This window comes from Struthio camelus, chromosome 1 (assembly GCF_040807025.1).
Source record: "Struthio camelus isolate bStrCam1 chromosome 1, bStrCam1.hap1, whole genome shotgun sequence".
NCBI classification, from domain to species: Eukaryota; Metazoa; Chordata; class Aves; order Struthioniformes; family Struthionidae; genus Struthio; species Struthio camelus.
In genome coordinates, this window is record NC_090942.1 from 96,996,002 (window position 1) to 97,019,170 (window position 23,169).

General features: G+C 41.9%; 1 protein-coding gene across 2 annotated transcripts; it reads left to right on the top strand.

Annotated features, from left to right (window-relative positions):
- Positions 1-46: 46 nt before the first annotated feature.
- Positions 47-21,917, top strand: CCDC80 (coiled-coil domain containing 80). 2 transcript variants are annotated; one of them, XM_009675177.2, is made up of 8 exons: positions 47-746; positions 1,110-3,013; positions 7,005-7,161; positions 11,943-12,079; positions 12,681-12,829; positions 16,284-16,387; positions 18,010-18,090; positions 20,531-21,917. In XM_009675177.2, the coding sequence occupies exons 2-8, from the start codon at positions 1,118-1,120 to the stop codon at positions 20,875-20,877; spliced, it is 2,871 nt and encodes a 956-aa protein (XP_009673472.2). In that variant the 5' UTR covers positions 47-746; positions 1,110-1,117; the 3' UTR covers positions 20,878-21,917. The 2 variants fall into 2 exon arrangements, with proteins under 2 accessions (XP_009673472.2, XP_009673473.2); XM_009675178.2 differs by having other exon boundaries at positions 65-746; positions 1,107-3,013.
- Positions 21,918-23,169: the final 1,252 nt, after the last annotated feature.

Here is a 23,169-nt window from a genome sequence, read left to right on the forward strand (position 1 = left end):
TCTGTGATGCTGTGCAGTGTTTCAGCCCCCTGAGCCTTCCTTCTCCTCCTCCCTTCGTGTGTCAGAGTGGGGAGGAGGCGGGTTCTGCTGAGCTGTTAAATCCTGAGTGAAGTTTCCCCCATTTCCAGTGGCCACTGTTGTTAGAGGCTGGTTCGGAGCACGGCTGGGGTTACCCTGACATTTCTGGGACTGCAGCCAGCCAAGAAGGGAAGGAGAAGAAAAGCTGAGATTTTTACAATTTGCTTTTGTCTAAAGAGAGCAGAAGGGAGCAGGGGAAGCGTCCTTTTTTTTCAACATCACATTCCTGTGTTTTTCTTCAGCCTGGAAAATATATTAGTGCTGGTGCTTTCCTCTCTGGAAACAAAGGAGCTAAACTGAACTGAGGAAGCAAGGAATGTGAAAGAGGCTTGGGGAAGTTTAAAAGAGAGAGATTCGGGGCAGCTGGGAGTTCCCTTTTCTTAAATGAAATCCCTGCCTGTGTGGATGACCAGTATAGAAAAAAGCCAGATCTGCAGGTAAATGGAGAAGCAGAGATACCAAAGGAAATTTCCATTCGTCTCATCCTGCTTGTCAAGAAGGTGAAGAAAAAAGAAAGTTAAGCGGGACAGGGAAACAGACAGACTCTGGGACCTGTTGGGTTGCACAAAGATAAATCACTGAGCAGCAGCAAAGCTGTATGGCATTGCTCTCCTTTTAAAGGAAAAAGGCTGGAACCACATCTCTGGAAGGGAAACTTCCCTGGGAATGTAAGTTTCAATTAAACTATTAGCTTTCTACTCTATATACCAGAGCCTTTCTCTGTGTGTGTTTGTATATGTGTATGTGAGAGCATGAAAGGGAGAAAGAGAAGGATATGGATCATTCTGTGTTTTCAGACAGAGTCATGTTAGAGATGGATGATCTTATTTTTGCATAAAATGATCCACTCTGTGCTTTTCCTTAAATAACCTGTAAAATGTACAAAACTACCAGGACAGGACTGAGGTGTAATCAGTACTTTTAAATCACTAAAACACAAGCCAGTCCATGTTTTGCTTTTTCATCACTTATGCAAGATATCATCATACTGTTAAGACCTAATTTTTTCTCCTCTTCCTTCCCACAAGCAGATTGCACAATGAACTGGAGAGCAGTTCTCAGCTTAGCCCTGCTATGGGCAGCATGGCTAGTGTGCAGCTCTGAGAAGACGGCAAGGCTAGCAGAGAGAGGGAGACATGGAGTCAGGAAAGTGCCTCTGGCTTACAAGGCTCCAGGCAGCCTCCTGAGAAGGTCTGGAGCATCCCTGAGGAATCTGAGCCCGAATCCCCAACATCCCACCACCAGGAGGGATTCTTCAGCATCTCCAAAGGCACCTGCCAATCTTGTGCATGAGGAAGTACGTCCACAGGCCAGGAACATGGGGACCAGAACTAGACGGGTACAGAGACTCACGGCTGCAGCCAAGTACTCCAAGTCCTCAATGATTAAAGACGAAGGGATATCCAGTGCATCCCAGTCACGAGTGATGCGTTTCCCTTCAGGGTCAAGTTCACCTAATGTCCTGGCCAGCTTTGCTGGGAAGAACCGAGTCTGGGTCATTTCTGCCCCTCATGCCTCTGAGGGCTACTATCGGCTCATGATGAGCCTGCTGAAAAACGATGTCTACTGCGAACTAGCTGAGAGGCACATCCAGCAGATTGTCTTGTTCCATGAAGAAGGAGAAGAGGGAGGAAAAGTCAGAAGGATAACTAATGAAGGTAAAATTCTGGAGCAGCCACTGGATCCTGCCCTCATCCCTAAGCTCATGAGCTTTCTGAAGCTGGAGAAGGGGAAATTTGGCATGGTGCTATTGAAGAAAACTCTGCAGGTGGAGGAAAGGTACCCTTATCCAGTCAGGCTAGAGGCCATGTATGAAGTCATTGATCAAAGCCCCATCAGAAAAATCGAGAAGATGAGGCAGAAAGGCTTCATCCAGACTTGCAAAGCAGCTGGGGTGGAGGGGCAAGTGGTTGAGGAAGGCAATAATGGGGGCAGCACCCGGCCTACCCCTGGAAGTGGACAAGTCCAGGTGCCAGCAAGGAAGGAGGAGCCAAGGAGGAGCAATAATCGGCCAACAAGGACCAAAACAGTGAGGAAATTGATGATAACCACTGCAGCTCCTCCTCCGCCTACCGTAAGGACCACTACCCTCCCTCTAACTACCACAACTACCCGGGCCACCACACGTGCAGTGACAACAGCAAGCCAGCCTACAACAACAACTACACCTCTCCCGACCACACAGAGGACCTGGACCACAAAGTCGCATACCACCACGGAGTACCACAGATTGCCTGTAGCCCCTGAGGCCACCATACCACGAGTAACGGCCCATGAGGATTTCTACTCTCCTGTGTGGAACGCAAACCGCAAGGACCGGCAGCGTGGCCACCCAGATAAAAACTCGGTGGCTACACGGAGACCAAGCAAAACTTCCCGCTACGAGAGTTTCACGGAAGTCCCAACAGCCCCCTCGGTGCACTACACAAAGGCAAGCATGGGTAGATTTAAAGATAACCGAACAGACAGGAAGGACTATAACCACAGGGACCCAAATATCACACCAGGGCAACACAAACCAACTAAGACCAAACTACCGAAAAAGAAGGCCCAAGAAAAGATACTGAGCAATGAATATGAAGAGAAATATGTCCCAAGCAAGCCTACTAGTCCCCATTTAGAGGAAGAGATTGCAGCAGGAAATATTCCCCGAAAGAAAGGAAAAGAGTCAAAGAAGCATGACCGAATGGATAAACCTGAGAAGAAAAAGAAGAAGGAGAGACCTGACAAACTGCAGAAGAGTGAGAAGCAGTCTAAGAAGGACAAAGCTGAAAAAAAGAGCAAGCAGGACAAAGACCGCAATAAGAAGAACAAGAAGGGGAGCAGGACTGAGAACGAGGATTTCCCCAAGCCCAACAAGAAGCCTTTCTTACACCCTCCCAGGAAATCGGTGACAGACCTTCTGGAGTATTTTGAAGGCAAAAGGCGTCTCATTGTAAGTAACTTGTACACCTGTATCTTAGTTCATAAATGAAGTCATATCTCCCTCCTAGTAAAAAAAAAAGGGATCAGAAAGTTTGTGGTGGCTTTCTATTATAATCTTTTTTTTTTTTTTTTTTTGCTTTTATTTAAGAGTAATTAAAGGTAAAATCTTTGGATCCAGAGGATCAATTTCCATTAGGGAAGTTTTCACAGCCTCGTGTTGGCAATGTTACATGTAATATGAACACCTGTCAGCCAGGAATTTGGCTAAAACCTCTTCCCAGTCATTTGCATGAGCCGCCATGTAGCCATCAGATGATTTTGTTTGCCGTGGATATGCAGGTGTCAGGATCTGTTTAGCTATGATCAATGAAATGAAGTTCCAGTGTGGATTACATCCAGTCATCACTTTGTAGTACTTGCCAATGTTACCACATTTCGATTCTCAGCAAGTCCTGCCAGCTGGCATACCTGTTTTATATTAGCGCTAGTTTCCTAAAAATGGAAGCAAATCAAATGGCTTGGCAGTACTAGAGCGTGTCTGACTGAGTACATGCACCAAGGTGCATGATCAGATGCCTTGAGGTAGGATTGCCACAATTACCATTATTTCTGATGGGAATTTGCATTAAGATCTTTTAGACACCTTCAGAGATCCCACACAAACTGTTTATTTTGTTTTGGTATTTTTTCTTGCTGTTTTAATTACACCCATAACTCACTGGCAATTTTTAGTCTTAGAAATACAGCATGGTCTACAGTTACTTCTCCCAGGGTTTAATAGTGTTGTATGTTTTTCCAACTACTTATCTAAAAAAACACTTCACCTGGGACAGGAAACAGTTTTAGCTGTAGTACAAATGTTTTCTCTGGCAGATGGCACATACCCTGAAAGGTACACTTGGAAAATTAGCTCTTCAAAAATATTATTGTGGGAGCTGGTTTCTTGCAATTATTCCACAGCAAGCTGGCCTGCTTGACAAATATTGCCCAATGGTCAGTGTCACAAGCACAGTTTTGATGTTCCTGCCCCTTATTCCAATACAAATAGCAAGCATGTCATCCTCTGCCAGTGGAACTTAATTAATTGTTCTGCTGATGATTCGCAGTCTTGAGCAGAACGCAACTTTCTTCTCCTCCTCCCCCTTCTTCAGTTGTACAGGCTATGCAGAGCTAATAGGAGAATCACATCCCCCAATATTTTGAAAGTGGAGAGGAGTTGTATGTTTGAAAATTTTGAATTTGACTGATTTTTGCAAATATCGCTTAATAGCTAATTGTTATCTAACAGTTAACTGAATTGAAACCTCAGAGCGAGGAATTGCATAGAAGTTTGGGATCTTTGCAACTTGGTAATATATCTCAATGTTCTGGTTTCCAAGAATATGTGCAACATCAGGACAAATCAAAAAAAAATGAAAAAAGACCAAAAAACAAAGCTCACAGACATAATTCCTTGCACCAACACAGTCCTGGCAACTTAAAGGTCAGACTGAAATTTGAACTTTCAGATCCTAGGCCACTTCTCAGCTGGGTTTCCAAGAGAGAGCAGCTGCACAGACTCAGGTAGTCAGGCCAGAACTCACTGAAGACAAATGATTATACCATGCTGTACTTTTAACTTTCCAGTATCTAATATCACCCTTAGCTTCCTTTCCCTGAAGTTTACTGGAAAATAGGTTTGATTCGGCCATCAGCAAAGGCAGTGGCTGAAATCCATATCTCTTTGCCATGCATGGCACATGTGCAAAACAAAGAACTTTTCAAGCTTCTTTAAATTCACACACGTGTGCCTATTTGTTTCATCCCCTCCCTTCATATGACCTCCTCAGTCTAGCCAAACCGTTCAGTCCCCTTAGGGTCGGTCCTTAACAGTTGGATGAACTCTGCCATTCATGAGTCTTCAAACTGAAGAAGGTCTATGCAAGTCTTCAAACTTCAAAAGAATAAGCCCCCACTGCTCCAGAAGTGGCTTCACCTGAGTTATCATCCATTGCTTTGCTATACTTATGACATTCCGTCACTTTAATAGGCTTTGGCTCTCAAGGGCATTGTTTCAATCCTCTTCCAATAAATGAGAATTTTGAGAGCTGGGTTTTTAAGTCCCTAAGCATCATTAAGGATTTCAGACTGTAGATTTCAGCGTGAATTTCATACATCCAGAATTTCGAAGGCTATTCTGCCTTAAATTCAATGGATAACAAATACAGAACCCAGCTGCAAAAACTAAACAAACATATGGATTTTGAGTCTTGCTGCCCCACCCCTCCTTGGTGGGTTATTTTTGCAGTCTTATTAGCCTTGAGAAGTCTCGGCTTAGTGAGCTTGGGATTTTTGCTTATTTCTCACGGTGATGAAATGCAGGCTGACAGTTTATATATAACACGTCATTCATACACACATGCACATACATGCATATACGCATCCACACACATGCACACAAATGCAGATACATACAGAGGTCTTAGGCTAGAAGCATTTTTAATACTGCATAGGTTAAAACATTCCTATAGCAAAACTTTGGTTTGATCTTTGCTTTGCCTCTTAAGTGTTCCCTGCTTTGTTCTACAAGGTTTGCTGAAATACGTCATATAGGTTTCCTAATTAAGGCCTCTGAAACTGGGAGGACAATACAGCCAACGGTGTCTTTTTGATCTGAGTCTTCATATTCTTTTTACAATCCTTTTCTTCATTTGAAGCATTTCTATGCAAGCAACACATTACATGTTTTGGCCAAGAAATCAGAACCTCTTTGTGCCTGATTCTCATTTACCTTCATGTCCCAGTGCTATAGTTCTGCTGGGGGCTTTCTATAGATGAGTTGGATCTTATAAGCCCATAAATGCATCTTACATTTCAGGGATTTATAAGGAGCGTATCATAAAAATTAGCCCTCAAGGCCCTACAAAATTAAGGTTAGAAGACGATTGCACCTGTTACATACTGAAGCATAAGTTTGCAGTTGAAGGATTCTGGTGGTTATTTATGACCCTAAACCACAAAATTTGGATCCAGATACCAAATCCCTTTGTGTTTGGGGTATCAGTGACAGGTATTTGATTTCAGTTCACTGCTACCAGTTAGAATGATTATGTTGCTAAGGTTAGAACATTCCTCTCCACTTTCTGCTGGAGACTGCTGTACAATGCTACTGCATGTTGTTACACTCACCCCTCCTCACCTGCAATGTCTGCATCCCAGTGACTGGTGAAGGATATAAGCTGTGTGCTTTAAATCTTCTAAAATTTAAATTTTTTTAATTGTTAGGAAGCTTTGATATAAACAGAGTAACATAAACTGTAGAGTTTTTTATACTTATGTTGTTGTGATTGTTCCTTCTGCTCTTCCTGCATAGCCATGACTTCTCAGCAAATAAAAGACATCAAAGTGGCTTGGAACAAACTTATGCTAAATCAGCAGTTTTCAGATGAAATCATAATGACCTCATCATATCTTCAAGGTCTTCTTCTTGTGGCCATCAGTTAAATAAGTATTTGTGTAGCCCAGTTGTGCTTCAACTGTGACAGTCAAAATGGCAGGCAGGAGCCCTGCCTAGACCATGGAACAGGGACAGAGCAGCTGCAATGTTCCTAGTGCACCCAGTATGACTGAGTGGGGGCAATTCTAGATTTCCTGCATGCCTGAAGCCTAGGAGGGAGACCTGACAGGACTGGGAAGGGTAGGCATAATAGGAGTGCACATGGTTTTCTGTAACTTCCAATGCCACTTCTGCTAGCACTATGGAGAGGCAGCAGAGGAACTGGTGCCACCAGCTGGCCATGCCTCCTAAGGTTTACTTCTGGCTGGTTGACCACCCTTGGGTCAGGCTTACACCTAAAGGTACACTCCAACCACAAATAAATAAAATAAAGCCACAGAGCTGTCAACAGCTCTGTGGAAAAGAAATCCCACTTTGTAGACAGTGACTTGTTCTCCTTCAGTTAAATACTCATCTGCTTTATTCCTTATATTAAACAAGATCTTTTGTCTCTGCCACTAACTAGCTGATCACGACCCCCAAGGCGGACAACACCATGTATGTACAGCAGCGAGACGAATATCTGGAGAGCTTCTGCAAGATGGCCACGAGGAAAATCTCAGTCATTACAATTTTCGGCACCATGAACAACAGCAGCATGAAAATTGACCACTTCCAGCTAGGTTCTTTTTTTAAAATAATTTCTTTCCATCTCATGGGCGGCAAAATACAGGCAGCAAAGGGAGACATCTCCCCAACTCAGGCAAACTTCTAAGCAAGGCTGTGGCACTTTCTAGCCCACCCCCTCTCCCTCCATACGCACTACTCCCCTTTTGTATTTACATAACTGTCTCTGGTATTTTCCATCTTTAGGCTTCCAGTGCTGTAACTTGAGCAACTTCAGCTTTCTTTGTGGGAGTTCTTAAAGCCAGTAAAACAGCGAAACAGTGAAAGACAGAAAAATGTGATGGGGGCATGGGACTGAAGGACAAGGTCAGGCTCAGTTCTCTCAGTTATCTTGAGTACCAAGCTCACTGTTTAACGGAACGGTTGCCCTAACACAATGCCCCTCCGTTGCTTTTGCAGGCAGACAGCCATGGGTGGCTAGATACTTGCTAGCACATTTCAAAAACTGCCTAAAGAAATGTTGCAATGAAGGAGAGGAAGCTATGGGGCAGGAGAAGCTGAAGGGAACTTGGACCATATTCAAAATGTGGCCCAAGCCAAGCTCAACATGCTTACATGCCTGTCCTGCAACGTAACATTTTCTCGTGCCTTTGCACTCCTGGGTTGCAGTTGACTTGTGAGCACCATCTCACAAGGTCATGGAAAAGCTTCCTTTTACAGAGGCACACACTGGCTAAATACAAGACAGACAAGAGAAGCTTACTAGACAGACCCCTTGCTGCCAGTTCCTTTCTTCCTCGGTTTTCCTAGCCCTAAAAGCTAGGATTTTGAGATGTTCGCAAAGTCAGTATGCTCCTCCACACCAAGGGGAAATCCAGGCACATTTTCCCCTCTGTACTGGCAAACAGACATAGATTTAGAGGGAGATTTCAACGGCAGCCTCTAGATACGGACCTTTCAAATTTGCTCTAGCATACCCGACGTTAAAAGGTTTGCCATATTGTAAAGATGTTCCTCTCATTGAAGCCAGAGTTCTTGGGGGCAATATAAAACGGACTATGCAGGTCTTACAACATAGTTCATTCAGCCTTATCCACAGCCACCTGCTTTACATGTGGGGCCATCTTTCTTAGGCAGCTGTGAAACAACTAGTGTCAGCGTTCAGGTCCTGATGGAAAGCCTGCCAAAGTCAGTGGGAACATTCACCTTGATTTCAGCGGAGTTTGGACAAAGACTTCAGGTCTCAGTCCAGCAAAACACTTAAGCACAGGTGTCACCTGAAGCATGTAAATGATCCCGTTGCTATCTATGTTTAAAGGTTAATACCAGCTTAAGTGCTTTACTGGACTGAGGCAAAGAAATAATACACAAACTATTAGTTTTGTTTATGATTCCACCACATCTTTCCTCTGGAAGTTTATCTGGGTTTACCAGACCTTGGGAGACGTGTGATGGACTGGAAAGCTCAGGACAACAGTCTCTTCCAGGGTATTTCAGGTCTGGCATACAACCAGCCAGAAGATCACAGATTTATAACTGGTTTTCTGCCATGCCTCTACTACTCTGAGAGCCTACCTGGGGGAGGGCCAGGGGCCTTGTGTTCCAGGAGGATGGGGAGTCACAAATCCAGCCAGAATGTCCATTCTGACACCTCCTTGTCACATCTGGAGTGGAACAGACTTTTCCACGTCAGGCCAGTGTTGCTCAAGGTCACTGTTTGTGCACCTAGACCCATCTGCCTGTCAGTGGTCTTTAAAGGGTTATATATAGCTCCAGTCTGGCTAATAAAAAGACATTCACTCTGACACAGACCATACTCTTTCAGCCTGTTCCAACCTTAGCCTACACCCAAACCTTCCCAAAACCACACAAGTGCATAACAGTTGAATTCTCAGACAGGAGGAATTAACTTGTTGAACACAGGAGACTTAGAAGGGTATAGGTTGAACCTTGGCAGATAAATGAAAAGGTCACCTAACTTGTGCCCAAAACACCAAATACTGAGCTTTTTTAAAAGTCCAAATAATATAAATGTTTTTCTGTTCCCTCTGCCTCTCTCCCCTCCCCGTCCTGCTTGCATGGCCTTTCAGTGCTAGTGAAATATAAATGACAGCAACAAATAAGTCTATAAAAAAGACTTTTCATCTGAAATTTCAAATACATTCAGATGTAGTAAGTGAAAGAGAGTTCATTAACACTCTGTTTGGCCTAGATCAGCTCACACTGGAACCAAAGAGCATTTCTCAGTTTCCGACTGAAATGAGGCAAATGGTGAGTGTCAGTGCAGTGTCCTTCTCTTCATCCCAAGTTAGCCTAGCAATCTTTTCTCCCGACTCTTGGGAGTAGGGATTTAGTGAACTAAACATCAGCCAAAGGCTAGAACCCACCTACCTTAGAACCAAAGCCAATACATAACCTTTTCGGCTACCGTACTGCTGCAACTGCTAAATCTCTTTATAACCTCATTTGAATTATTTATAAAGAGTAACTCATCTTCTAGCTGGGCTAGAGATGTATGAAAAAAGTTTCCACCCTCCTTCAGTGACCTTTTCAGCAAAGTGAGAGAGGAGTTGGCAGGTACCAGCAGACAGTCTCATCTCTGTTGTTCTTCATGCTAATCTCAGACATCATTTATGACAGAGGAGGTTAGCGACAAATAACGAATTAGAGAGAGGTCTTCAGATCAACTCTTTCTTTTTCTCCCTAGAAATCCCCTCCAAGTTTGCAAGGCAGGCCAGCCCTTGTGGCTCTTTTTTTTTTTTTTCCTCAAAAAGCATTTTTCTCTATCACTGCAGTAGTCTAATTTTCTCCTTTACATTATAAGTTTTGAAAGAAAATCTCCCAACCATGGAATCTTAGAGTGCTATCTTCATGCTGATACCTACAGTCTTTAAAGCAAAAGAATGTCATGGGTCAGTTTGTTTAAGGGAGTGCACCATACAGCTCTTTTCCATCACATTTCATACTACCATCTCTTGCATTATTCTGCCTCCAGATACTCCAGGAAGAAAATTCTGATCTTGCTTTGGAAGGGAACTGTTTGCAAGCATCAGTATGAACTTTTATTTCATGTTTTAATGGAAAGTCAAACTTTCCATTAGTTACAGACAAATAGTGCTTACGAAGCACTGATGAATGGTTTACAGATGTTTTAATAAGTGAATAATTGATTAGCAAGGCCAGCAATCCTGAAGAAAATGGGGAGTTTATAACATTGCCTCTAATCCTTTATGAAACTCTCAGCTGAGGCACACAAAACCATGTGTAAACATATAAATTATGTCTATAGTTTGATGACTATAACCAATTTTAATATTTGCTGAGGTTTTTTTTCCTATAAGAAATTGATTTGAGGTGTGAAATCTAAAGGTCAAGTTCTGATCCAAACATCTTCCCAAAGTTTGGATTTAGTAGTTTTGTTCAGTTTATCACAGAGATTGGGCCTAATGTAAAATCTGAATCAGATTAATATGCTCCTGAAGCTTGTGGACATTTAAAAATGTATTTAAAATACCTTATTGTTTAATGAACCAAAGCTTTTCAAAATATGTAAATCAATTATTGAACAAATATTTTCTGGTGCTGCCTGTATAATTCAGATCAGTTCACCTCAAGTCTATTTGCTAGTGAATAACGGTGGAGCAGGGTACTGGAAAGTTGTACCTTTTGATTCTCATTCTTGATCAGCAATTGCTTCTCTGTTTGACTTCAGGCAGATCACTTAAGCCATGACTGAGATCTCTAAACGAGGATATAAATACTTATAGCCCAGTGATGGTGTAGGGCATAAGCAAGTAACATTTGCAAAGAGCTCTTTGGTCTTCAGGTGACAGGTGCTCCATTTTGTTTCATAGGTGATTTGCCTTCTCTTTAGCGTTCCAGGCCCACAATTGCATACAGAGGCCTGTTTCAGCTTTGTCACAGCTTTCAGCTTTGGATATCACAGCTGAGGCTGAGTTCATGACATAGAGCCTTTGAAGACTTGGCCATAACACACCCTGTTTTCAGGGGAAGTAAGAAACTTCAGTACCTCCACAGGCTTGTACTGTAGCTGTTTCAAACTCCTCTCTTTAGTCACAAGACTGTAACTCTGTAAATGCATACTCAGAATTTCTTTTGGTATTTGTCATGAAGTTATGGTTTGGGGTGAAAGTTTTGGAAAGATCCTATTAGTCATTTATCATACTAAGCATATGAAAAGAGGCATAAAGGTTTTAGTTAAAAATCTTTTAAAAAGCTTTTTTCTTTTCCATTTGACTAATTCTGTCAGGGTGCTAGAATGGGAGATCATCATGTGCGAGGGAGATGGAGGAGTTATATAGCAGGGTATTTATAAAGGACTGGAGAGCTGGAACTGCTGTATTCAAGATAAAGAGTTTCTGGTTTCTTATAGTCACTAAACCTCCTATGTCATTTTTGCAAGACTGGAAATGTTAGAACTCTGGTGTTCTGGCCAATGTCCACTTGTGCTAACTATATTTTACTGGCCCAAATTCACTATGCTGTTTTATTTGGATATGGTGCTTTCTAGATCCTGTCTTAAACTGTTGAACAGCTTTTATTTTCTATTCTAGAAGTGGCTAAATTTCAGGAGCTGGTGAATGATTACTACGTGAATGTGCAGGTATAAATATGTTTGAAAAAGTCTCCAAGACTTCTTCGAAAAAGAGCAGGCAACCAAGTTTTTTCAAAAGCAAGTAGAAACATTGAATGCTGAATTACATGTGCCCTAGCGCAGTCTGATTTTCTGAAAATACTAATATCTTTCAAGATAAAGCTAATGGCAATGTGCTGTATGATTCCATGACTATTTTTATTTCTCCTTTTTCATATTAAGATAATGAGAAGCCCATGAAAGTGATAGAGGATGAAGATCTTGTGGACCAGCAGCTCATCAGTGAGTTGAGGAAAGAGTACGGGATGACCTACAATGACTTCTTTATGGTGTTGACAGACACCGACATGAAGGTCAAGGTGAGGGTTTTGGCTCTTGGAAAGAAAATCATTGGGAAATTATGAAAAATTTGAAAAATCATAGGAGACCACTACAGGCTTGTCTGTGAGGCACATGAGACTGACGCAGGATTTTGTCATTGCTGGCAGGAGGGTTAATGTAGCACATAGTGTTCTAAAACATACAATTTGGCTGCTCAGCAGGATCTCACAGACACATAATCACATAGAATGGTTGACGTTGGAAGGCACCTCTGGAAATCATCTAGTCCAACCCTCTGCTCAGGCAGGGTCACCGAGAGCACAGGATGATATTGTACTGCATATAGACAGTGTGCTAGTTCAGTGGTCCTACAAAAAAACATAACGACAATTTGTTGGCTGCAGTGGTCTGGCGTGTAGCCTTATCACACTGGGGAAACACTGAAAATATGTCATTTCCAAGAGCAGTCTGACCGCAAAAACAAATATATTTTCCATGTTTTATAGTCTGTTTTAGGCCTTGTTACCTGGGTGTAAACAGGGATATTTGAATCTCCTTATATCCTGCAGTGCTGTGATACATGCATAAAGACTGCTAATATTTGCATTCTTTTCTGGGTCTGTGCTTTTTGCTTAATAGCAATACTATGAAGTACCTATAGCAATGAAGTCCGTGTTTGATTTGATCGACACCTTCCAGTCACGAATTAAAGACATGGAAAGACAGAAAAAAGAGGGCATTGTCTGCAAAGAAGATAAGAAGCAATCCCTTGAGAGCTTCTTATCCAGGTATTACCTTCTGCTCTTATCTACTGCTAGTCCTAATAACAATGTTATTATTGTAAAAATACCCATCCAACAGTATCTGTAATGATTCTTTGTATAGATCTCCCTGTACTAACAATGTTCAGCATATACAGAGATGTAGCCATAGCTGAATGCAGTCTTGTACAGAACAAAGCGCTGGAAGTTGGGATGCACATTCTGTTTACTGGCAGACTGCATGTTTTTTGGACACTAACTTTCTGTACCTCAGATCTCCCGCTGTGACATGGGGACAACAACATTGATTTGCACCAGAAGAGCAATGAGGATTAATTCACAGATGTTAGCTCATAATTTTGAATGTAGGAAGCCACAATGTTTATGTGTTTCAATCATCATCACAATCTTATTATTCCCATTCTAATTCCTTCCATGTAGCTTGAATCAGGAATTAATTCTCCTTAACTTCTTATCCTGTTTGAGATAACTGTTGGTCTCTGCCAGTATTAGTCATGCACAGTATTAAAGGCCTTGCAGATGTCTTTTGTAAAATGTATGAGAGAGCTCCTGCAGAGAGACAAATTTATGTAGTCTCTATAAGCTGTGTTGCTTATCTACCTGTGGAACCTAAATTCTGGGTGATAAACACATCTGGACTGTGGGGAAATTCAGATCCACAGCAGAGCTGCGCTGCTGGAGTCCTCTCTGTTACAGGGTATTTTGCATGAATTAGGACTATTCTGTCACCCAGGGCTTTACCTGTTGCTACTGCATCCTCCTCACCTACCATCAGAATCCATGGAAGCACATTGTTAATGTCAGATGGCTATAAAAATAACTGAGAGAGCATGCTGGATTATGACTTGAGTGGGAAAGAAGCAACGTGGACAGGCAAATGAATAAGTTGTTGGTTCATAAACATTTTAAAATTCAATGGCCACTTCAACAGAAAGAGAACCTTTAACAAGATCCACCCTACCCTCCTCACCACCTCCTGTTTAGTTCTCAGAGTGATTCATCCTCAAGACCACCAAGAAGAACCACAGTTTGGGAACAGCTGTCTGACACAATAAAGAGCTTCTGTGTCGGAAAGCAGCAGGCCCCAAACCCTTCTTTGCTTGCAAATAGCCCTAGTAATAAATACTCTTCAGAAAAACAGGCAGCAAAAATGCAGATTGGTGCATCTATAAACAACTGCTGCTGCATAGAACACATTTGCTGTCTGTTAAACAGGCATCAGGCTTTAAATACTGAGTGGACTTCACCAACCACAGCAACTGGTCAGATTCTCAGCAAGATTAATTTCAGCTTTGTCTAAGACTATCATCTCCCTGGTGTTGCTCACTGCGGAGGTCACTTACAATAATGCAAATATTATTGACTTAACAAGCCTGGCTGGTGCGAAAGGAAACCATGAGAGCCAAAGCTGGCTTGAAAGCCACATGTATCAGCAGGAGAGCCTCTAGTTTGGGGGCAGTCCCCCTGTAACACCTAGTCACTGGCTGCGCTGCTGGCTGGACTCACAAACCAGAATGGGATGTAAAATAACAAAGAGGAAGGCAGCGTGCACACAGGGAAGGGGCTGGCGGTGTTGTCAGGACAAGAGTGTTGCCCTGTACATTAGTGTTAGTTCATTCCAGTGTCAGGGACTAGCTGAATGCTTTTTTTGGTAAGATGTGGCCCCAAACAAGTACAGGTATAGAGACTGCTTGGGCCAGGAAGAGAGACAGCATGAGCAGTTTTCAACCCTTTTTAGCTCTGTGCATCTCCAAAGGAGTTGCAAACGGCTGGGTAGTGAATTGAAGCCTCTAGTCAACAGGGTTTGCTGTTCTGATTTTTCCTGAATCCCTTAGAAGTAGTATGTAGACTTCAGGGGTGTGTGGCATGCAAGGAGAAATTACTGGACCAGACAATCTCTTCCAGACCTGCTTTCTGTGATTTGTTCCACCATTGCCAAGGGGTGAGCTTTGTCCTATGCATAGAAGAGACAGGTGAAAAGGAAATTAGTGAAATAGGTACGTCTTTTGTGCGATGCAACTGCAGCTGCTAGACAGTCTCCTGTGTCAGTTCATCTTCCAATGGTTGTATTTCCCTAACTATTTAAAAATTTATTAAAAGATAAAATACTCACAAAATAAAAAAGAACGATTAGAGAATCTTAAAGGAGCTCACAAGGAAGACTCATCCTGATTTATGCCCTAGAGATAATCTGATCCAGTACTTTAATTCTCAGTCCTTGTTTATAGGCAACCAGGTGCTTTTTCTATACAAAATAATACAAAGATGATTTTTTTTTCCATTTTCAAAAAAATAACCTGTCCTTCTGAGCCAGATTAAAATTGGGGAGCTTTGCTTTTCAAGTATTTAGATTTTTTTTTTAGTAAGAAAAATACACAGAGCATCAGTCAGTCAATAAGGATTGGGCGTTAGGCATCTTCTGCTCTTTCACCAACTTCCTCTGCAATTTTGAGCAAGATCCACCATATTTTCTGCTTCTCTCAAGTGGAACGATGACTCCAAGTGGAATGACCCATCGCATTAGCCTTTATTTCGAGATCTTTATATGGTGCTGCAGAAAGGCAGGCTATTACTGTAGCAGAGCAACATCTGTATCCATTTAAAAGATCATTTCCTGCTATAAAAATATTCCTGCAGCTTTGTGAATTCCTGTAAATTTGATTTATTTAGGTTTAGTGAAGAAGTACCTTTATTCAAAAAAGGGGTTGTTTGGAGAGTATTAAATAACCTTATAGTCAGAAAGAGGTTACAAGTGTTCCTCTGTCATTGCCTTTCTTTGAGAGGACAATGGAAGGAGCTAAGGTGCTCCTTTGGGCAAAAGTCTAGTTAGATGGGGAACACCCTATTAAAGAAAAATGCAGGATTTATCCTACTGCCCCATACATGCTTTATATAGTCACAGGCTCACACAGACCCATACAAACAAGCTCAGATTTAAACTCATGTTAAAGATATTTTGAGTGAGCATGGTAGAGAAGGAAAAGAGGTCACTGAGTATTTACATAGAAGAATGAGTTATGTCTGAAATGAAGATACACCCTAATTCTCAGACAGCCTTTGGACTGCAAAATAACTGAGCAGTTCCAGCAGCAGTGAATGGCATAAAAGCTAAAAAGTCTAGTGAGAAATTCGACAGGAATTTTTCTTTCCCTTGAATATACAGTTCTCAGCATTGTTAAATCTACTAAAGGTGGCTTTGAGCAAAGATCGTAAGTTTTGCAGTGTTAGTTTGGCCAAGCAGCCAAACTGCAGATGTTTCTCTGACAGTTCTGGAGTTGCAAAATTGAAACAGGCTTTATCCTTTCTCAGTGATGGATGGAACTGGGAAGATCTCCCATCCAGCTGTTACTTAGAAGTTGGGAGAGGTATGACATATCTCACCCTAAAGAGAACAAAAATGCTGAGGGCACTCAAATCACGTGCCATAATGGTGCCCTGTTGCACTCCCTTCTCTTTCCAGGTTCCGATGGAGAAGGCGGCTGGTGGTGATCTCTGCTCCCAGTGATGAGGACTGGGCTTATTCCCAGCAGCTTGCTGCCCTCAGTGGACAAGCCTGTAATTTTGGTGAGTCAAAGGAAACTATGCTCTTGCTCCCCAAAACCACATCCTTCCTGGTGATGTGATGGATTCCTTTGCTCAAGTCTGAGCCTAGACAGTCAGAGGAGTCTGATAAAGCTTGCTGTAGCCATTCCAAACACAAATGGAAAATACTGTGCTAAGCATGTAGTACAGCAAGCCCTGATAGCCAAACAAAGTGTTCCCTAGAATCCTTTGTGCAAGGTAGGAAAGGTTAGCACTCTAAAGTTTCTTTTTGGATTTGTATTTCAGAAGTAATATAACTATTGGGGCTTGTTCTTCTTTTTCTTCTAATTGCACACATTAATGAGAACACTTTGAGAAGGGCAGATCCTCTCATACCCAGCTCAGGGGTGGGACAGGTATCAGGGAGATGCATGGAGCATCAGCTTTTTTCTCCTCCTTCTTTCATCACTGCCCAAAACTGTAAGAAATCTTAATGCAGACCACTTCAATCCAATAATGACCCTCCCAGCCTCATAACAAGAGGTACGTAAGATCCAACTACAAAGTCAGGGGGGAAGGATGGGCTCCTTCAAGAGGCAGTTAGGAGCAAGAGCTGGAAACACCCTTCTTTCTTTCCATTATGAAGCCTATGCGGGGCCTAACTTAGGCCCCTCATCATGCAAGAACCATGCAGTGTCCAGGCTTGACTCCTACACCATAATGAAACAGGTCCCACAGAAAAGCCACTATTTTGATACACTTTAATTGTGTCTGAATAGGGATCTGCACATCAGAACACTGCTACACCATCTCTTTCTTCATAATCACCCAACTTTCATTCAGAGCTTCAGCATCATCTTATTTGATAGCTACCAAACTTGCAATACGAACTATTGTAAAATGCATTCTGAAGAATGGAATATGACCAAAACAAGTTAATTCCCTCCACCCTTTGTTAGGGAGAGCCTGAAGCAGATCCAGTGAGTTCCTCACCATTTGTCTTCAACAGGTGTTCTTAATCAAATGACGTATTTCAAAGCATCTTATCTCCAAGTCCTAAAAGCAGTTACATCAAGATTTTGTAGATCATACAGACTCGTGTTTCACAAACAGTTTCGGCAGTCCATAAGCTCATTTTTCAAAGCAGAGACAACAGTTCAAGCCTCTGCCCAGAACAAATGAAATAAGTAAATGCCTGTTCTAAGCCATACTTTGCAGCGGTTTGCAGCTTAACTGTGACAGGTTATTCCACCTCTAAACAGTTTGCCACTGCGTAGCTGACATCTAAGAACTTTACTTATGATCCAAACAGTGCACAGACATTATAAATTTTGGGGACGGACTCTGCAATTTACTGGTGTGTCTAAAGCTTGTATCCCCATGCTATAGAATCACACCAAACGCTGTTGTCCCTGGGACACCAGTGGCAGCCTTTATGCAACTAATGTCATATTTATTGGACATGCTAGCCTATTCCCATGTTTGGCACAGATGATGTGAATGACAGAGATCTGAGTGAAATCAGTAACTCTCTTCTTCATAGAGGGCTGGTAAGACCGACCTCTAATTTAGCAAACACAGACCTGGCCAATTAAACTGAAATCTGCCCGTGAATGAGCAGAAAGGTCTGCTCTGACTCAAGACTTCCTTCACTTCCTTCACAGGTTTGCGCCACATAACTATCCTCAAGTTGCTAGGACTTGGAGAAGATATTGGTGGTGTCTTAGAGCTGTATCCAATTAATGGTAAGTGACTGTTTCCAGCTTCTTCGGTACTACCTATGAGAAGCACTACACAGAGTGTTTCTTTGCTGTAATTTTTTGAGGGATGACATAAGTGTTTTTTTCTTTTGTTTCTCTCTGTTTGCTTTTATTTCTTCTTCGTTGTTTCTTAAAAGCTTTCTTGATGTTGCTGTGCTAAAAGGTATGTGGCTTCATCAGGACCAGAAAATCCCAAGGATTATCTGGAAGGCGTCTCACATCTTTATCTCCAGCTTAAACACAGAGTCCCAAATCCACTCTTTTGTCTGCCTTGCTTTCAAAGATAAGGGACATCTGGGACTTTTATATGCTCAAATGTTTGCAGGGCTCTGGCATGCTAATAGGACATAGACCCAGCAGCTTCTCTTACATAGGTCCTTCATTATCTTCCTTCCATTTGCATCCCAGTAGGCTGATTCACTGTAGCTTTCCTCAGGAGATCTCACTATCAGGGTGAGCCTCACTTCAAAGGCTACGGGTTCCTCTGCTACCTAATCCTAGTGACCACCTCCATCAATGGAGAGATAAAGACAGGAGCTTATTCATTCCTCCAAAGTTCTCACAGCTCCATACATAAGAGCACGCCAGTCCTTCTAGCCCCGCACAAACACAAGCCCGTGCCTAAGAAAGAGTAAAACAGAGGAAGCACATGTGATACTTCTCCCCTAAGTACTCTCCCAGCCTCCACTTTTCGCTGAAGAACTTCATGACCTAACTGTAGTCCCTATGCGTTTAGTGGCCCTTGATAGGTCTCTTTTCAGTGTACTAGTTTAATCTTCCACTGAATACATGTTAACTTCTAGCATCCACATCCTCCCACAAGAGGCACCTAGCAGACCTGTGGAGCCTTTTATTTAATCTGAGCATGCACCCTATAGCTTTGCATGAGAAGAAAAAGTGAACAGTTAACCTCCATTCATCTGTGCTGTGACATTCACTATTCTGTAGACCTCCTCACCAACCCATTTATTTTCCTGACTGAAGAGCTGTGGCTTACTTGGTCATTCCTCACGCCGAATCCATTCAAAACCTTTGATGATTCTTGTTGCCTTTCTCTGAATTTTTTACAATTCTACCATATTCTTTTGAGATGAGAGAATCAGAATTGCATGCAGTATGAAAGATGTACACAAACAATAGGATTCTATAGCAGCACGATGATACTGTTCTGTTTTTTATTATTTTCCTCAGTTTCTAACATTTGATTTGGTTTTCTGATCATCAGTGAGCACTGAACTAACCTTCCACAGAACTCTCTTGTAAGCCCCAGGTCCCGCTCCCAAGTGATAGCAGTCAGACCTCACCATTTCTTATGTGAGGTTGGGGCATTTTTCACCATTTGCATCACTTTACTTTTATCTGAATAGTTTTTTTCTGTCATTGACCAGTCACACAGCCTCATAAGGCTTTACAGTCTTCCCCTGTCCTTACTGTTCCAAATATCTCCATACCCTCAGTTCACTTCCACACCTCAGTGCTCACACCATTATGTGCACCATTTATGAATATATTGAGTAGCACTAGTCCCAGTACAAACAGCTGTGGGACTTCACTAGTGACCTCCCTCTGGTATAGAAATTGACCATTCACTCCTACCTTGTTTCCTGTCTTTTAACCTATTAGCTATCAGAATTACTTTTAGTGAACAACTTTGTCAAAAGGCTTTTGAAAAAGCCACATAGTCTGTATCAGCTAGATCACCCTTATCCATCTGCTTGCTGACCCACTTCAGAGAACTCTATGAAATCTGCAAGGCAGAATACCACTTTTATTATAAGAGTCATGTTGCCAAGTCAGTTATATTTATACAGGTATCCACTGCTCATAGTCATCTTATATTTTCTACTCATTTACCCTGTGGAGACTTTACACTTCCAAGCCTGGAGTTCCCCAGATCTGCATTAGAACATGTTTTTAAAAGTGGACATGTCATTTGCCACATTCAAGGATCCTACCTACCATGACAGTTTAAGAGTGAGGCTATATACTGCTGTTAGTGACCCAGCAAATTAATCTTGACATGCTTCATGCTATCACACTCCAATTCTAGTGATTTCTCTCCCTGCAGCGGTTTTTTCCTGTACTTTCTGCATATGTTAACCAGTAACCCAAGCAGCACAGAAGCCAAAGACGTGCAGGGCTGTTGGACGACAAAGAACAGGCATGTCATCCTCTGGTAGCTTCAGCCTAGAGAACAAAGACAAGTTCACCAAAGCTAATAAACCTATTAAAAACACTTCTTTAGTGCAACCTTTCATTTCAGAAGCAGGAAAACCTGAGTTGTAAATGACAAGAATCCTACACTACCAACTTCTGGGCTATGTTCTGTCTTACATTGCTGACTAATTTGCCTACTAACTGTTGTTGTTTATTTGCCTAACCATAACACCAACGCTGTTCCTGATCTAATCTGATCCTTTTCTAGGAAGCTCTACTGTAGACCGAGAAGATATCCCAGCCAATTTGGTGAAAGACATCCGAAATTATTTCCAAATCAGCCCAGAATACTTCTCCATGCTGCTAGTCGGGAAAGATGGAAACGTGAAATCCTGGTATCCTTCTCCAATGTGGTCTATGGCAATTGTGTATGATCTGATTGATTCCATGCAGCTTCGGCGTCAGGAAATGACAATTCAGCAATCGCTCGGCATGCAGTGCCCAGATGATGAGTATGGTGGGTACGGTTACCATAGCTATCACCAGGGATACCAGGAAGGTTACCAAGATGACTACCGTCACCATGGAAGTTACCACCATGGATACCCATACTGAAAAGAACAACTTAGCCTCTGACTGCCCTGTGTCTGTTTTCTAATAGCTATCCAAGCAATAGGTGGCCAGATGCAGAAAGTCTTCCTATGCCACCTAAATATCCATGCCTCCTTCTCCCACTGTTCAGTCAAGGGACTTTGGTCATTTGCCTTCTCAAAAATGCACAAGCCTTTACAGTGAAGCAATTCAAACCAGTAGTATGACGCTTTAAACAATAAAGACTCCTTTATATTTTCAATCCTTTATAAACAAAGTGCATCAGCGGTTGCCGTTTTTTTGCATTAAAACCAAAACAAAAAATCCCCACAGCCCCAGTCCATGGACACTACTGTAGGGCAGGCCATGAACTGTACAACAGACATTGCAATGCTCTTTTTAATGTTTTTTTTTCCTAAGGAGATAAAAATAAGTATATTTATTGGAAAGTGAGAATTTTGCATTGTGCTGATGAAGACAAGCAAAGGACACTTCAGGACTCTCCCAAAAAAGGAAATTTTAAGACAGACGCATGGGGCAGGTTCTTTAATAACAATTTAAAAAACTCTTTTAAAGTGCCTTGTCTAAAAAAATAGCATCCTTTTTATAGTACATCAGCATTGTAATTAGCTGACTTTACCAATGAAAATAAATTTTTATGGCTTCGGCAGGTTTTGTTCCAATACAATACAACGGAAAGTTCGCTTAAACACAGAGCTTGCTGCATGGCCATTTATTCTTTTAATCAGGGTCCCTGCTCTCTTAGGTCCTGCTCACTTGATAGTTAAATCCAAGCTAATGAGCGCTAGGTTGAACCACGAGCCATAGCTAGTATTGTCTGAATTACAGAAAAATGAAAAGTGTTATTTTCACCAGAGTAAGAAGAAAAAAAAATCTCTCATTTGCATATATTTAAATGAGTTGTAACCAGCTCTCTATAGTAATGTTTTAATTAAACTGCTCCTCTAAATTTCAAATTTCCTTCTACCTCTTCTTCTCTTACCGTCCCCTATGCAAGAAAAAAAAACCCACAAAGTTATTAAAGGTGTTTGGGAATAATTTGATCTGCTACTCAACTAGCTCTATTTCTGCCACACCTTCTGAAATGGTTTCCTTGTCCTTTCTCATTGGGGTTTTTTGGACGTTGGATCTGTTGTACCATCACACTCTTGAAATCAGTAGTACAAACTGCACGCACAGCCATGACTTCAATATAGTTTGGGATAGATTTCTAAACATTAAAGACTGAAGGAATATTCTGAAGTGAAGGCCTCATAAAAACCTTTCTAATGGCACAATGGTCACTTCCAATGCAGAGGGCACACCTGCCCAGTCACATTTCTTTTTATAGTTTGTGACATGGACGCATCCTCCCTCATGGATGCATGCAACAGAGTATTCTTATTAGGTTCTTCCAACACAGCAGTAACATAGGAATAGGTAGAAGCTACACCTCAAAACTGGCAAGAGCATGCTCCACAGTGTGGTGTCTAGCATTTTCTTCCTCCTTTTTTCTCGCACAGACAATAACAAGACTGGGTAAATCAATAGTTTCACTCAAAATCAGATGCTTTACTTAGAAACTTAATCAGAAAAGGTCAGGCCCTGCTTGCCCTTCTGAATGCCAAGAGAGCAAACACATATATGAAGAGGTCACAGGGCCTGATTAGTTCTTTCCTAGCACTATAATCCTAGTTACCCTCTGGGACAGGCTGCCCTCAGTGCCAGGAAGTCTAGTCAGCTCAGAGCACAGCTTCAGACTTACCTCCCTCTGGTTCATGACTGAAGCTGAGCACAGAAGGCGGGTATTTGAAGGAACCATTTTGAAAGGACTGCTGTCTGCAGAGGGCTTCCATGCTTTCCCTTATCTACAGTATTTCAGCAATGGCAGGGACAGGGAAATTCAAAAAACAAAAGAGGAACGATAAAAAAAAAAAAAATCACGGTACCAAAGTGTTTCTAGAAAAAGTATGGAAGGTCCCATAGCACTGTTTCAGAAAACAAGTGCTTATTGCATCAGTGTATTGGGGTTAGCTGCCTAATTGTCTTGGCCTAAAGCAAGAGCAGAGGAGAGTGTGCCAGATGCCTTACAGCTACCTCTTGTAAACAAAAGAAGAAACCATTTTGGAGCATTTTCTTTCAGGTGTTCACTTCAACTTTTTCTGCATTCTTGTTTTTCATGTAAAGTCTTTAAATGAAAGCCATTTTAACTCACATTACAAATCATGAGTTGGTAGAAACTGGTATTTGGGGCCGAGCAGGAGGAGAGAATTAACTTATCAAAAGAGAGGGCAATACCTGATCCAAATTGCACGT

Bases quoted from the DNA above. Each gene is read 5' to 3' on its own strand.
- CCDC80 (XM_009675177.2), top strand. From the start codon at position 1,118: ATGAACTGGAGAGCAGTTCTCAGCTTAGCCCTGCTATGGGCAGCATGG. The intron at 3,014-7,004 runs GTAAGTAACTTG...GCCACTAACTAG, and splicing joins AAGGCAAAAGGCGTCTCATT to CTGATCACGACCCCCAAGGC. The intron at 18,091-20,530 runs GTAAGTGACTGT...ATCCTTTTCTAG, and splicing joins AGAGCTGTATCCAATTAATG to GAAGCTCTACTGTAGACCGA.